Here is a 14,596-nt window from a genome sequence, read left to right on the forward strand (position 1 = left end):
AAACCCCAGTTTTCTGAGACTCAATCATCTTTCCATCACCCTACTCCATTTTCCTCTCACCTCCTCATCCAAGTCCTGGTCTTTTTAAGACACAGCAAACAAAAAAACAAAAAGACAAAACAAACCCAAAAAACCCCCCAGAGACTATTCAGAAATGCCTAGTGGAATTCAAAAGAAATCATGGGCCTTCATAGTGCCATCTTTTCTTATGTTTGCATATAGTTGCACTTTATGGAAATTATGGCTCACTCTCTCTCTCTCTCATCTCCCAGAAATCTCCCACCATCTATGCAGGAAAACACAGATGCATGCAAGAAAAGAAGACAGCTGTTTTTGTGCCCCATTTCACATGAGTTTGCCATTACATGGTCCTCTCCTGTGTTGGAATAGTTGGCATATCCCATCCTTTGCAATGTACAACCCAAAATCCTCAAGTCATAAATTTCTATGCCATTTTACCAACATTAACTGCATTAATGTAAGTAAAGCAGTTAGAACAGTAACTGCTATGTGTTAAAAAGGCTGTAGGGCTTAGCAATTATTACTATTAATAGTAGCGTTACTACTTAGCTCACATCACCTGAGATATACAACAAATTCATACGCTCATGGCTCATGCTCTAGTGCCCTTCTACTCGTACCATATCACCAGGCAAAGACTGCCACTGAATGCACAGAGCTCCTAGGAAGGGTGTGAGCCATGGAAATCCAGGCCTCTCCCAGCAGAAGATCAAATCAGTATTTTACAAACTCTATGACTCCCAAGAAATGAAGACAGAATTGTAATACCAGTTGGTTGAGAATTTCTTGTCCCTTAGGAGGGAATGGAATGAAGAAGAGCTGGTCAGATACAGGGGTGTTTAGCATCTATTTCAGGACTGGAGGTTTTAGATGAATATCAAGGAAGGTACAGTCCTCCAATCTATTATGTGTTATTCTAACATTCAAAGCCTTTAAGAGAAGCTTCTTTCTGGGCAATCAGGCAACTCCTAAAAATAAACTCAAGTTCCTGAAATATTCTAGCTTGCCTTTAAGCTTTCTTTGGCTGGGGACCGGGCTATCTATTTTCAGTTTTGCAGCCCCAGGTGGTATGGATTTGATCTATCGAATGACAAACGGCCGAATGACGCTCTGCCTGTTGTGACAGCTCAGCAGATATTTAGGAAAGGTTATCCGTGGGGGAGGCTACAGCAGCCCAGAATGGCCGGAGAGAGGGGAAGGTCTCATTTAAAGTTTCCTGGAACCTCAGGGGAAAATTGATGATGTGTAGACAACTGGTGAAGGACACAGTGCTATTTCTACCTACCTCATCCAGATAAAAGGAAAGAACATTGAAAGAACATTAAAAGGACACTAAAAAAAAAAAAAAAAAGAAAAAGAAACTGGAGAATGAAAATTATGCATGGTAGGGCATGTTGGCACATGGAAGACTGACCAGCTGAAGCTAGGGACCGAGTGGCTTGGCCCTCCTGGCCCCGGGGGCTTCTGGTTGGCTTTAGAACTGTGGCGGCTCTCCTTTGACAATCAATCTTCTCGTATTTCCCATTCTCCCTCCCCGACTCTACTTCAAGTTCACCTTGCCTCAGGCCCTTTGATCCCTTGGCATTCTGACCAGCACCTTGAGCTCCCTTCCAGGGACCACACCCCTTGCTCTACGGGACACTGTTCTTCCAGCTAATCCCTACCAGGAGCTGCCCAGAGCCTCCAGAGGGCTCCAGGGTGGCCCTCACCTGGTTTTCCCTTCTTCCCTCAGCCATGTATTTTTCTCTCCTCTCCATTAGGCTGCTGAGAAGCTGCAGTTAACAGAATATTTAGCTAGCTAATAGTGGCTTAAAACATAAGGCTCTTTGTTGTTGTTCACAAGAAGTCCGGGGCTAGTGAAAGTCTCTGTGTCATTCCAGTAGCTCGATGATGACTGCAAATCTCCGACTTCCTTCTCTCTTTCTGCTGCACCAGTCATAGTGTGCTGGCTTTTCATTTTCATGCCCCAGGACTGAAAGATGAGAGCTGCAGCACCAGACATTACATCCTGATTGAAGGAAGAAGGAGGGGATAGGCAAGGTAACCACCATGTCTATACCTTACACAAGGAAAGCAAAGCTTCCCCAGAAGTCCCTTGGTGGGATTCCTTGAACATCTCATTAGGCAGACTGACCCCTTTGCCCCATCTAGCTATGTAAGAGGCTGGGAGAGTGTGTAGTTTTCCAGCATTCTTAGTTGGATGTAGCAAGAGACAAGGGGCTTGGGGATACTGTTGAGTTAGTCAGCCAACAGTGTCTACCGTATCTGCCCAGTCCAATCAGTAGAGAAGTCCCTTAGACTGCATGAAAATGTTCAAGAATCTCAGAATTGATACATATCACATAAGAGTACAACCTCTGATTTTTGCACTGCAGGAATTTTATCATTGAAATAGAAGAGGATGATACAGTGATGACCTTCCACACTCTGTCCTGGAGCAGTGCTGTTAGTTAAGTTTCATCCACTTGACTATTAGCACAACTTGTCAAGAATTGTTATCTATCTTTTCCATGTACATCTTGTCTCTTCAACTGGATTATAAGCTATTCGAGGAGAGGGATCTTATCTCATACAAACTTCTATTGTTAGTGACTCAAATTAGTGTCATGCACTTGGCTGGCATGAAAGACACTCATTAACGATAAAAAGCATAACCTTGAACATCCTGGGGTGCACAAAGAGGAAACACACCTTTCCATTAAATCCATGGCAGACATTCCTAGGAGGCAGAACTTTTGGAAAGGCCAATAAATGAAAATAACGTGTTTGTGGGATCAGAGGCATGCTGAATGGGATTTCAATTGAAAAATGCTATTCAAGCATTAAGTTTCCAAGCTTAATGCTGCTTTCAAAAAGAGGCTTGGAAACATTACTAAATTTGGTTTACCCTTTCCCCTCCTGTATTCATTCATCTGCTTATTCATTCAGCAAAATTATCTGAGTCCCTATGTGCTAGGTTCTGGAGACTCAGAAATGAATAACAGAGTTCCTGTTCCTGCCCTTAGACCTTGTAGGGAAGCAGAGAAATTGACAGACCGCCATGTTGCACCTAAGAAGGATGTTTGCAGTCTCATATCCAAAATGTTTCGGGAACTCAGAAGTTCTGGATTTAAATTAGGGGGAGTTCCCAGCCCTTGGTGAGGTGGGATTTGTTCCAACTTATCCGATTGGAAATGCTGGGTTCGAAAGGGCTCTGTAGCCTCAGAGACTTGGCTTTAAATCCTGGCTCTGCCTTTGACTGTGAGACCCTGGGGAGACTTCTTATCGCCAAACATCATTGATCTCATGTGTCGGTTTTTAATTCATGCCTCTCAGCTCTGAATTCACCCTTCAATATGTGCCCTGTACTAACGAAATTCCATTATTCTTCTTTAAAGTAAGCACAGTGTTACACTTTCTCAGCAGAAGGCACTGGAAGGACACTGCAGGAGGAACAGAATTCCTGTCACTTCAGCATTGGTGGAGTTGGAGAGCCTGTGGTTACCCTGCCCCAGCCATGGGGCCCAGAACGTGGTCATCTGCAACCTTGTAGCCTTAGCGTAGTGATACCTTTTCTGCTGCCCTCTGTCTTTGGAAACCAGAGCCCCACATGGCCCCCAGCTCTTAAAGCCTCCTGCCTGTATCAACACACAGATTGCCTCCACCAATCTCCTGTATGGCCTACACACAGCCGCCCGAGGCCTGGTGCACAGAGCACTTATTCCCTCTGTGTCTTAGTCCATTTTCTTTGCTTGTAACAAAATACCTGAAACTGAGAAACGTATAAAGAAAAGGAACATATTTCTTACAGTTCTGGAGGCTGAGAAGTCCTAGGTAGAGGGCCTGCATCTTGTGGGGACCTTCTTGCTGTTGGGGACTCTCTGCAGAGTCCCAAGGCAGAGCAGGGCATCACATGGCAAGGGGGCTAAGCATGCTCTATGCCACCTCAGGCCTCTCTTCCTCTTCTTATGAAGTCACCAGGTCCCCTCCCTTGATAATGTATTAATCCTTTAGCCCATTCATTCATTAATTCATGAATGGATTAATCCCTCCATGAGGGCAGAGCTCCCATGATTCAATCGCCTCTTAAAGGCCCCATCTATCAGTGTTGCCACATTGGGGATTAAGTTTCAATAGGAGCTCTGAGTGGACATTCAAACTAGCACTCTGCAAAGCCCTGACCCACACCACATGTAGCCCACAAGCTCGAAGGCCTCAGCCCCTGTGATCACCCATGCCCAGACTCCCCTCCTCACCCACGCCACTGCATGCTGACCACCTACGCCCTGCCTGCACTTGGAAGGGAGGTCTATTGCTTTTCCCAGCAATTCCGGGCCAGCTCTGGTCTGGATGCACCAGTGAACTTCTATGCTATCTGGTGGCCTAACCACACCTTCTCCAAGTCGGTCTAAACCCCTTCCAACTTTGTTCTTCCTTGGTACTTTCCCTTGCCTAGAGTACTATAGACAGTTTCCTTATACCTTATAGCACTCTCCTATCACAGTCAACAATTCTTTATATTGAACTTCTCTTATATAACCTTCTGTGTGGTTTCTATGATTGGACCCAGGCTATTCATCCCATCAGTAAAGAAGAGATGATAACATCTTTTTCTCAGATTTATTTTACGGATCAGATGAGAAAACCCTCATAAAGCTCATAGCTCAAGGCTCTGCCTGTCAGAGCTCCCCAACTTCCTCTTTTCCTGAGCTACTGCTGTTTTTTCATAGAGAAGAAGGAAAATTAATATCAGTGAGTGAGTGCCTTCTGGGCACCAGGCAATATGCCAGGCACTTGACAAGATGGTGCTGACATGCATGTGGTTAGTCTTAGAGGAGGAAACAGAGGGTCAGAGAAGCTAAAGAGGTTACCTGTGGTCATGCATGGTATATCCAATTAAGCTGGGCTAGAACCCCTGGTTGCTAGTCCTCCAAGTCCACGCACCACACACAACGGTGGGCTTGCTCCTAGAGCCCCAAACACTCCTTTTTTCACTTGAATGAGTACAATTTCCCTACATAAGGAAATTGTTTCAGCACTCACTCTAAGTTTCAGCACTCACTCTATGCTGAGAGTAGGTGCACAGCAGGAGAATCATTTGCTAGAGTTCTTTTGTAATGACTTAACTAAGAAATCTCCTCCTAAAAGAAAGATCTGACTCACTGGGAAGGTGTGAGTCTGTGGTTTCCCTTTCTCTGTGAGCTGGCCTCAGGATGAGAACTGAGGAGCCTGCTCTTGAAACCGATGCCGTAAGCAAGTACAAATATGGACTGGGCTGTTAAAGGCTTCACATAAAAAAAAAAAAAAAAAAACCCATTGGTTAAAATCAAATGTATGGAATTGCACATCAGCAGCGGGCCAGTTGTACAGTTCATTGCTTCAACATAACTTCCATAGGCCAGCAATCTTTATTATGTTCATTGATGTTTCCCAGCTGCCTAGAACAGTGCCTGGTATAAAGTAGATGGTCACTAAATGTGTATCAAATGTATGAATTTACATGGTCAAGGATTCAATCAATTTTTTTACATGTGGAGCTTCACTAGGGTATTTTGAAGTAAAATTTTAATTTAAAAGCAAGAGGGGAGATACGGTTTGGATCTGTGTCTCCACCAAATCTCACACTGAGATGTAATCCCCAATGTTGGAGGTGGGGCCTGGTGGGAGGTGATTGGATGATGCGGGTGGTTCCTCATGAATGGTTTAGCACCATCTCCTGATACTGTTCTTGTGACAATGAGTGAGTTCTTGGTCTGGTTGTTTAAAGTGTGCAGCACCCCCTCCTCCCAACCCCACTTGCTCTCCCTTGGTCCTGCTTCTGTAGGGTAAGATGCCTCTTCTGGCTCTACTGTCTGCCATGAGTAAAAGTTCCCTGAGGCTTCTCCAGAAGCAGTTGCCACCATGCTTCCTGTACAGCCTGTGAAACTGGGAGCCAAATAAACCTCTTTTCTTTATAAATTACCCAGTCTCAGGTATTTATAGCAGTGCAAGAACTGAGTAATACAAGAGGAAAGGTGGAAATAAATCTTAATGGAATATGATTATTTTGTAAATCAAGGCATGATACTATAATGATCTATTCCAGTGACCAAACTCATCCTAATCAAAACTTACTTGTCCTGTGTTTAATTCTCTTCAGATGTCAATCTCTTCTAGGTACTCGCTTATTACTTTGCTGATGTAATAGTAATCAATCATGGAAGAATAAAGGTACCATTCCAGTAAATGTCATAGTAACTTTTTAACTGAAGCCCTTAGTTAAAAATTGCCCAGTGCCTGACAGAGAATTCTGTACATGACAGCTACTCCGTAAATGTCTGTTGACACTGATAATACTGTGAAAATACCAGGACCTTAAAATAAGGGACTGACATAGGTAGTAGAAATTCAGGCAGGACAGAAAGGCCGGACAGAGGGGTGGTGGTGTTTTTGATTGGGCGGTCTCTCTACACATTTCACATAATGACCAGAACGTTCCCTATGTTTTCTGTGCTTAATGACTGAGTCTATTTGTGCTATAGCATATTCTTAAAAGGTTGAACCAAAATACCAAATGAGAAAAGTACTCTATACATGTGTTGTAGATATTGAGGTATAGAGAGGAAACCATATGCACATCAAATTCTTTTTTAAAAAAAAATTTTGTCCCTTATTTCCCAGAAACTATATTTCTTCTTTTTAATAAAGAAGAAAAAGGGATATAGAAAGGGAGTAAATATATTTTTCTTTCCAGGAACACCAGGAGAACCAGTAGTGCTTATGGTTCAAAGTCTCCTTTAAAACAGGGTTGTTGCAAAGTCAGGAGCAGATGAATGTTCAAACCCTTTCAAGTGTAGGGCTTTAATGGGTGAAGTTGGCTACAGCTGTCTCAACTGGTACATGGTTCATTCATTTATTCGTTCTCTCAACAAACACTTTGTAAGCACCTACTGCACGCTAATCGCTATAACAGGCCTTCACTAGAACATAGAATGGGAGCTTCCTGTAGAGGAGCATTTGCCTGTCTTGTATCCCCATTATCTAAAACACTCCCTAGTACCCTGGAGGCATTCACCAAATATTTGTTGAAAGGTTAAGTAGTCCTAGCACTCGTGGAGTTTATACTGAATTTCTTTCTTTTTTAGTTAGCATTTTTATGCCCATCAAATATGAGTTAAATTTTCTCTTTTAAACCTCAGAGTAGCTTTAAAAGAGAAAATGAGAGATGAATGACTGACAGGCTGTAAGCAGCCTGGGGGGAGTGTGGAAAGAGGCGTGGTTATACTGTTGTCCTCTTTCCCACGGGCAGTACTACAGGGATTGACCACAAGGTAGTAAGACTGATTCTCACGTATGATTTGTGAGAATCAGTCGCATGACATTGGAGCTATGAAATGCACATGGACATTTCAGCTCTGTTTTGTCATACCCTGGGAGACAGACTTCATCCCCACCCTTGAACCCCATCCCGCCAAGGCCAGTCATCTGTTCCCTGCACATCTGAATGGGGCTGTCCAAGGCAGGAGTCCTGGGAGCAAAGACTGAGTTGCTTCAGAAATTAGAAGCAATTTTCTTCTCCTTGGCTGGACATAAGTTTTCTTTGTTTTGAAATAATCAATGAGTTAAAAGATTCCCTGCTTCCTTGAACAATATCCAATATCATAGAACATTCATATAGTACCATGAAAAGCTCAATCCTCAGAATGTGAGAGGTTTCTTTTTCTCTGCCTTCCTCTCTTCCTCCCTCCCTCCCCCTCTCCCCTTTTTTCAAAAACCTAAGCAGTCCTGAATCTTCTTTTTCTTATAGAGGTGGTCTGTCTGCCATTGGGCATCTATTTTAAAGTCTGGGATACATTCTGGGATGTTTATAAGCAACTCTAGGAAAGAAATGATTGGCAGTGCTGGTGGCCAATCATAAGTCCATTTATTCATTAGAGGTGGGTTCAAAGGCAGCCTTCTTTCTGTTTTTTAGTAACCTTATTATCTTAGTGCATTTCGTGTTGCTATAACAGAATTCTTGAGATTGGGTAGTTTATCAAGAAATGAGGCCTATTTGGCTCATGATTCTGGTGGCTGGAAAGTTCAACATTAGGCATCTGCATCTGGTGAGGGCCTCAGTCTGCTTCCAACTCACGAAAGGAGGCAGAGGGGAGCTGGCATTTTCAGAGATTGCATGGACAGACAGGAAACAGGGTGGGGGTGGGGATGGTGCCAGACTCTTTTTAACAACCATGAAGCAATAGACTGAGAACTCGCTCATCCTCCCGCACCCCTGAGGGATGGCATAAATCTATTCATGAGAGATCCACCCCCATAACCCAAATACCTCTCATTAGGCCCCACCTTCAACCCTAAGGATCAAATTTCAACAGGAGGTTTGGAGGGGGCAAATATCCAAACCATAGCAATTATTAACCAGCAAGCTGTCATATTTTGGGGACAAAGATTGCTTATTGCTGTTTTGTAAGTACTGTTTATTTCATTTATTATGATCATGTGAGATTCATCTTTCTGGAAAGATGCACACAGCTCTTGTTGTGACTTACTTGATCAAAACAGTTAACATTCAATTTATTTCCATCTCTTTCCTAAGAGAGAAAAAAAATCATTAAATAAATGACGGTTGTCAGGAGGCTTTTTGCTTATAATGATGAATTTGACAAAGGGCCCCCTGGAACATAGAGTTGTTAAATTTGCAGTTTTCTAGGATATCTCTAATAGCTAGGGGGAGTTGGGGGATTAATGTTTAGATTTCAATCATTCTTGTCCATTATTACAGTCATTGAGGATTAACACTCTTGGGATTGCAGTTATGCCCTATTGTGGGCTCTCCCATGAACAATGCTATTAACACCACTTTTCATCTTCCTAGGTACAAATTCAGGAAACAGTCAGAGAGAGAATCTCTTGCAGCCAGATGCCAGCTTTCTCAGAGCCTGCTGGGGAGGAGCCCCCATTCACTGGGACCACAACAATTTCCTTCTCAAACTTAGGAGGGGTCCACAAGGAAAATGCATCATTAGCTCAACACTTGGAGGTCAAACCCTGTACCTGTGACCCACAGCAGGAAGAAAAACAAGACAGAGATGGCAACACACCTGACAATTTCAGGGAAGACCTAAAACATGAACTGAGCACCTCAGAAGCCAATGATGAGAATACGTTCCCAGGTGTGTTCTCAAGGCATCTCCCCAAGGATGCCCGTGCTGACTTCAGGGAGCCTGTGGCTGTCTCTGTTGCTTCCCCTGAAACCACAGATACTGTCCTCACCCTGGAAAATGTGTGTGATGGGCCAAGGGACAGAGAAGCAGTGTGTGCAGTGGAGTGTTTTGAGGCTGGTGACCAAGGAACATGTTTTGATACCATAGATTCTCTTGTTGGGGTGCCAGCTGATAAATATTTGCCTCAAGAAATTTGCTCTGTAGACTTGGAACTGGCAGAAGGTCAAAGAAAAGTATCTGATTTATGTTCTCCTAATGGCAAGACACTAGAAGTCCTTTTTCAGACACAAGTGTCTGAGACTTCAGTGTCTACGTACAAAAGCAGCAAGGACGGCGACTCAGTCATGTCCCCTCTTTTTATCAGTACTTTCACCTTGAACATTTCACACACAGCTAGTGAAGGTGCCACAGAAGAAAATCTAGCCAAGGTAGAGAATTCCACCTGCCCACTGGCCTCCACAGTACATGTTGGCCAGGAGCGGTCAAGCCCCAACAACTCAGGAAGGCTTGAGGAAACACAGCTCCTTTCTTCTGAGAACAATCCTTTAGTGCAATTTGAAGAAGGAGGTGACAAGAGCCCCAGTCCTAGTGCTGCAGACACCACAGACACCCTAGCCCATTATAGTTCAGTCGTGAGTTTTCCTTGGGAGAAGACATCAACATTAACTGCTAATAATGGGTTTCAAGTGACTAGGGAGACTGAGGACACATCGACTGTTACCACTGCCACGAAAATCCACTCAGCCAAGTACCTTGCTGTGTCAATTCCTGAGGACAAGCATGCAGGTGGCACTGAGGAGAGGTTCCCGCGTGCATCCCATGAAAAGGTTTCCCAATTTCCTTCCCAAGTGCAGTTGGGTCATATTTTAAGTGGTGCTACCACCAAGTCTACAAAAGAGCTACTCTGCACAGCACCCAGTGTGCCAGGAGTCCCACACCATGTCCTGCAGCTTCCGGAGGGAGAGGATTTCTTCAGTAATTCCCCTCTTCAGGTTGATAACCTGTCTGGAGATAAGAGCCAGACTGTGGAAAGAGCAGACTTTAGGAGCCATGAAGAGAATTTCCAAGAAAGAGGAAGTGAAACGAAGCAGGGGCTCCAGCAGCAGAGTCTGTCCCACCAGGGTTCTCTTTCTGCACCTGATTTCCAAGAAAGTTTGCCTACGACATCTGCTGCACAAGAGGAAATAAACTTGGTGCCCTCGGCCCACTCACCAGCAAGCTCTAGGGAAGGAGCAGGGCAGCGCTCAGTTTGGGGGATGAGGGTCTCCATGGTGGCTGAAACTGCTGGGGAAGAAGATAGTCAGGCTCTGAGCAACGTTCCGTCTCTCTCTGATACCATTTTGGAAGAGTCTAAAGAATATAGACCTGGAAATTGGGAGGCAGGCAACAAGCTGAAGATTATAACTCTAGAGGCTTCCGCTTCTGAAATCCGGCCACCAAGACAACGGACAAATTCTGAGAGCAAGGCATCAGATGGTGGTCCCGTAATTCCTGACAAGGTCTGGGCTGTACCTGATAGTCTAAAGGCAGATACTGTTGTGCCTGAATTGGCCCCCTCTGAAATAGCAGCATTGGCTCACAGTCCAGAGGATGCTGACTCAGCCCTTGCTGATAGCAGAGAAGGCCATAAAGGCGAAAAGCCTGCCATCAGTGCACACTGGAGAAGTCTTTCTTCCTGGGGTTTCAGCCAACCCAGACTCCTGGAGTCATCCGTGGACCCTGTAGATGGAAAGGAGTTATGTGTCACAGATTCACTGTCAGTGGCTTCTGAAACTGGAGGGAAGGAAAATGTTAACAATGTGAGTCAAGACCAGGAGGAAAAGCAACTCAAGATGGATCACACTGCCTTCTTTAAAAAGTTTCTGACCTGCTCTAAAATCCTAGAGTCCTCTGTAGATCCCATTGATGAGACAAGTGTGATAGAGTACACCAGGGCTGGAAAACCAGAGCCCTCTGAATCCACACCAGAGGGCGCCAGAGAAGGGAGTCAATCAAATGACAGAAATGTGGGCCACGGAGCGAAAATCCAGCCTGCCATTTTGCAAGTTCCATGTCTCCAGGGAACCATTCTGACTGAAAATAGAATCAGCAGAAGCCAAGAAGGCAGTATGAAACGGGAGGCTGAACAAAGTCAACCTGATGAGGCAAAAACTACCATTTGGCAAGTCCTGCAACCCTGTGAAGGGGGTGAAAGAATTCCAAATGGATGTAGCATAGGCCAAATACAAGAAAGCAGTGATGGGAGCTTAGGGGAGACTGAGCAAAGTAAAAAGGACAAAGCAGAATTGATTTCCCCCACTTCACCTCTTTCTAGCTGTCTTCCAATAATGACTCATGCTTCTCTTGGGGTTGATGCTCACGACTCCACAGGCCAAATTCATGACGTCCCTGAAAATGACTTAGTTGAGCCCAGAAACCGTCAGTATGTGTTTCCTGTTTCACAGAAAAGGGGAACTATTGAGAATGAGCGTGGGAAACCTTTGCCCTCTTCTCCTCATCTTACCAGGTTGCCTTGTACTTCATCTCCTGAAGGAAATGTCACAAACTTTTTGATAAGCCACAAAATGGAGGAACCTAAAATAGAGGTGCTTCAAACTGGGGAAACCAAACCCCCAAGCTCATCTAGCTCCTCAGCAAAGACCTTGGCATTCATTTCAGGAGAAGATGAGTTAGAGAAAGCCCCTAAGTTACTGCAGGATCCACATCCAAAGGGCACCCTACGCTGTGTGAAAAAGTCCAGGGAGAGGGAGAAGTCACTGGAAGCCCAAGCTGGCAAATCGCCAGGGGCCCTCACAGCAGTGACGGGGTCAGAGGAGGTCAAAAGGAAGCCAGAAGCCCCAGGCAGTGGACATTTAGCTGAGGGAGTAAAGAAGAAAATTTTGTCCAAAGTGGCAGCCCTGAGGCTGAAACTGGAAGAAAAGGAAAATGCCAGAAAGAACTCAGCCTTTCTCAAAAAGATGCCCAAACTTGAAACATCGTTATCACGCACAGAAGAGAAACAAGACCCAAAAAAGCCATCTTGCAAAGGAGAAGGAAGAGGTGAGGCTCTGTTTCTGTCCATCATTGTTAAAGTTTGGGCTTGTAGACGAGGTATCTAGTTCCTGTGTCCTCTAGGGTCCTTTGCAATTAAGGCCAGTGTCCCCGAGGTGGGCACTGATGCTATGATTGTGGCCAAGTGGCTTCAGCATGTGGCATCAGAATCACCTGGAGGGCTTGTTAAAACCCAGATTGCTCCCCTCCCCCAGCGTGTGAAATTTGCACTCCTAACAAGTTCCCGGGTGATCTATTGGGAGAACCACAAGTGAGAACCACTGATAAAGGCTGCCTGTAGGCATGTCTGCTGGAGGGGAATATGATGAAGGTGCTTTTCCATTTAATTATCCTCTTTTACAAAATCTAGTTAAAAATATAAACAGAAGCATTAATCAGTGTAGCTAATTAGTGTAATCAAATAGACCATGCACAAAGACCATGGAAATGAATATTTTGGTACAAATTGAGATTCTCCTCTTTAATCACTGATTTTTCATTAAAAATAGCTTCCTTGAACCTTGGTTTTTCTTCCAAATTTGAGTATAACATTTCTTTTCAACTCACCCTTCCCATTTATCTAAATCTAAAGTCCTCTGAGGTCTGTGTTCAAGGTTTCAGATCACCTGAGCCTCAAAAGTCCTTGATCAATCTCTACCTATGATGCTGTTAAAAAAAAAAAAAAAAAAAAAGTCCTGAAATTGCAGTTAATTCTACTTTGTCTAAGGAATCATTTCAGTCCCAAATTCCATTTATGGACCAAATTTTAGCCTGTTTTATTTCAGAGCTCTTCTTTCCCTCTGCACACACCCTGGTAGAAGTCAAGAGAAAATGTTGCAGCAAGCTACAGTGGCCTGTGTGCTCTGGAGCAAAAAGCTATGGATGGCTCTGTTTGATCAGAAGGGAAGAATTTTCTCCTTTCTTATCCCGAGTCCTTAGACTTTGAGGCTGGTGTTTGTTATTCCCATCCCATCAAATGGGTCCTCACCCCTGTTGCAGAAAGGTTTAAAGACAAAACTGCCTTCTGAAGAGTTTGAAAGTATCCAATCAGGTTATTAGTATCTCTATTTTAAAACATACTTAAAGAGAATGTCTGGGCATGGTGGCTCACACCTGTAATCCCAGCAATTTGGGAGGCCGAGGCAGGAGGATTGCTTAAGCCCAGGAGTTTGAGACCAGCCTGAGCAACATGGCGAAACCCCATTTCTACCAAAAAGTACAAAAAGTAGATGGGTATGGTGGCGCAGGTCTGTAGTCCCAACTACTCTGGGGCTGAGGAGGGAGAATCACCTGACCCCAGAAAGTCGAGGCTACAGTGAGCTGTGATCACCCCACCACACTCCAGCTGCACTCCAGCCTGGGCGACAGAACAAGACCCTGTCTCAGAAAATAAATAAATAAATAAAATTAAATAGAGAGAATGAGGCAATGTTTTAAAAGCTCTCAAAAGTGGTTTCAGCCCAGAGGCTGAATAGATTGCCTCTGGGGACCAGCCTCAACCCCCGTGTTTGGGGATGGGGGTTCCTTTGCAGGTAAAGATAGACAAGCAAAACAACCTTTTTGGAATTCTTGCCCGTGACTATTCGAGTTACCCATGGGTAAGAGGACCGTCCAGATAGCCAGTGTTGAAATCAATCGCTGTCAAAGACTTTGATTTCAGCTGTGGCACAACCTCGCCATGGCACCAAAGGCTGCAAAGACCGAGCATGTAGCCTTCTGGGAGGCACTGGCCTGAGCAAAGCAGGTAGATGCGAGAGCAGCCAGCCTTGTCCTGAGAGGGCCCTGCCGGAGACCACGGGGTAGAGACAACCAAAGACTTTTCCAGGCCAGGCCACTGAAGGATTGTTACTCATGCCACCCACAACACAGAGGCCATTAAGAGGCAAAGATTCAGAGTTAGAGATACTAGGCGGTGTTTGGGCCCAGCTGGGGCAAGTTGTATATTGGTGGTTTAGGGTGTAGATTAGGAGTGATATTGCTTGGGTTCAAGTCTGGCCTCTGGCGGTACCTGGGTAGCCCTGGACAAATACCTTAGCCTCCGGGTGCCTCACTTTCCCCATCTGTAAAATGGGGGTGCTAATAAGACTCCTCTCTGGTATAAAAATGCAAAACAATTTGAATGGCCTGTGGCCTAACACAGCTCTCATGGTTGTTAGTTACTGTTTTTTTAATTAGTGTTTTTAAATAAAAAATGAGGCAATGCTTATGCCCAGTATGCTCATGAAATAAATAAAGAACTTAGTTCAGACAAAACAGCATTGTGTCTGAGTTGATACCAACCTAGTATTAGGAGAAAGAGTGGTGCTGGTGTCCATAGCCCCTCCTCTCTGAAGAACTCAGGGCCTCCGCAAGAAGGTAGGAGTCAT

At 44.6% G+C, this 14,596-nt stretch overlaps 1 protein-coding gene across 3 annotated transcripts in view; it reads left to right on the top strand.

Annotated features, from left to right (window-relative positions):
* ALPK2 (alpha kinase 2) overlaps positions 1-14,596 on the top strand; it is a 128,288-nt gene that overhangs the window by 65,072 nt on the left and 48,620 nt on the right. For all 3 annotated transcript variants that reach the window (XR_501480.3, XM_008013953.3, XM_008013954.3), the window contains exon 4: positions 8,852-12,239. Coding sequence is in view for 2 of the 3 variants with exons in the window: in XM_008013953.3 (XP_008012144.3) it covers positions 8,852-12,239 (3,388 nt within the window). In the remaining variant the exon portion in view is untranslated. The remainder of the gene's footprint in view (positions 1-8,851; positions 12,240-14,596) is intronic.

The sequence above is a fragment of the Chlorocebus sabaeus genome, chromosome 18 (assembly GCF_047675955.1).
Source record: "Chlorocebus sabaeus isolate Y175 chromosome 18, mChlSab1.0.hap1, whole genome shotgun sequence".
Classification (NCBI taxonomy): domain Eukaryota; kingdom Metazoa; phylum Chordata; class Mammalia; order Primates; family Cercopithecidae; genus Chlorocebus; species Chlorocebus sabaeus.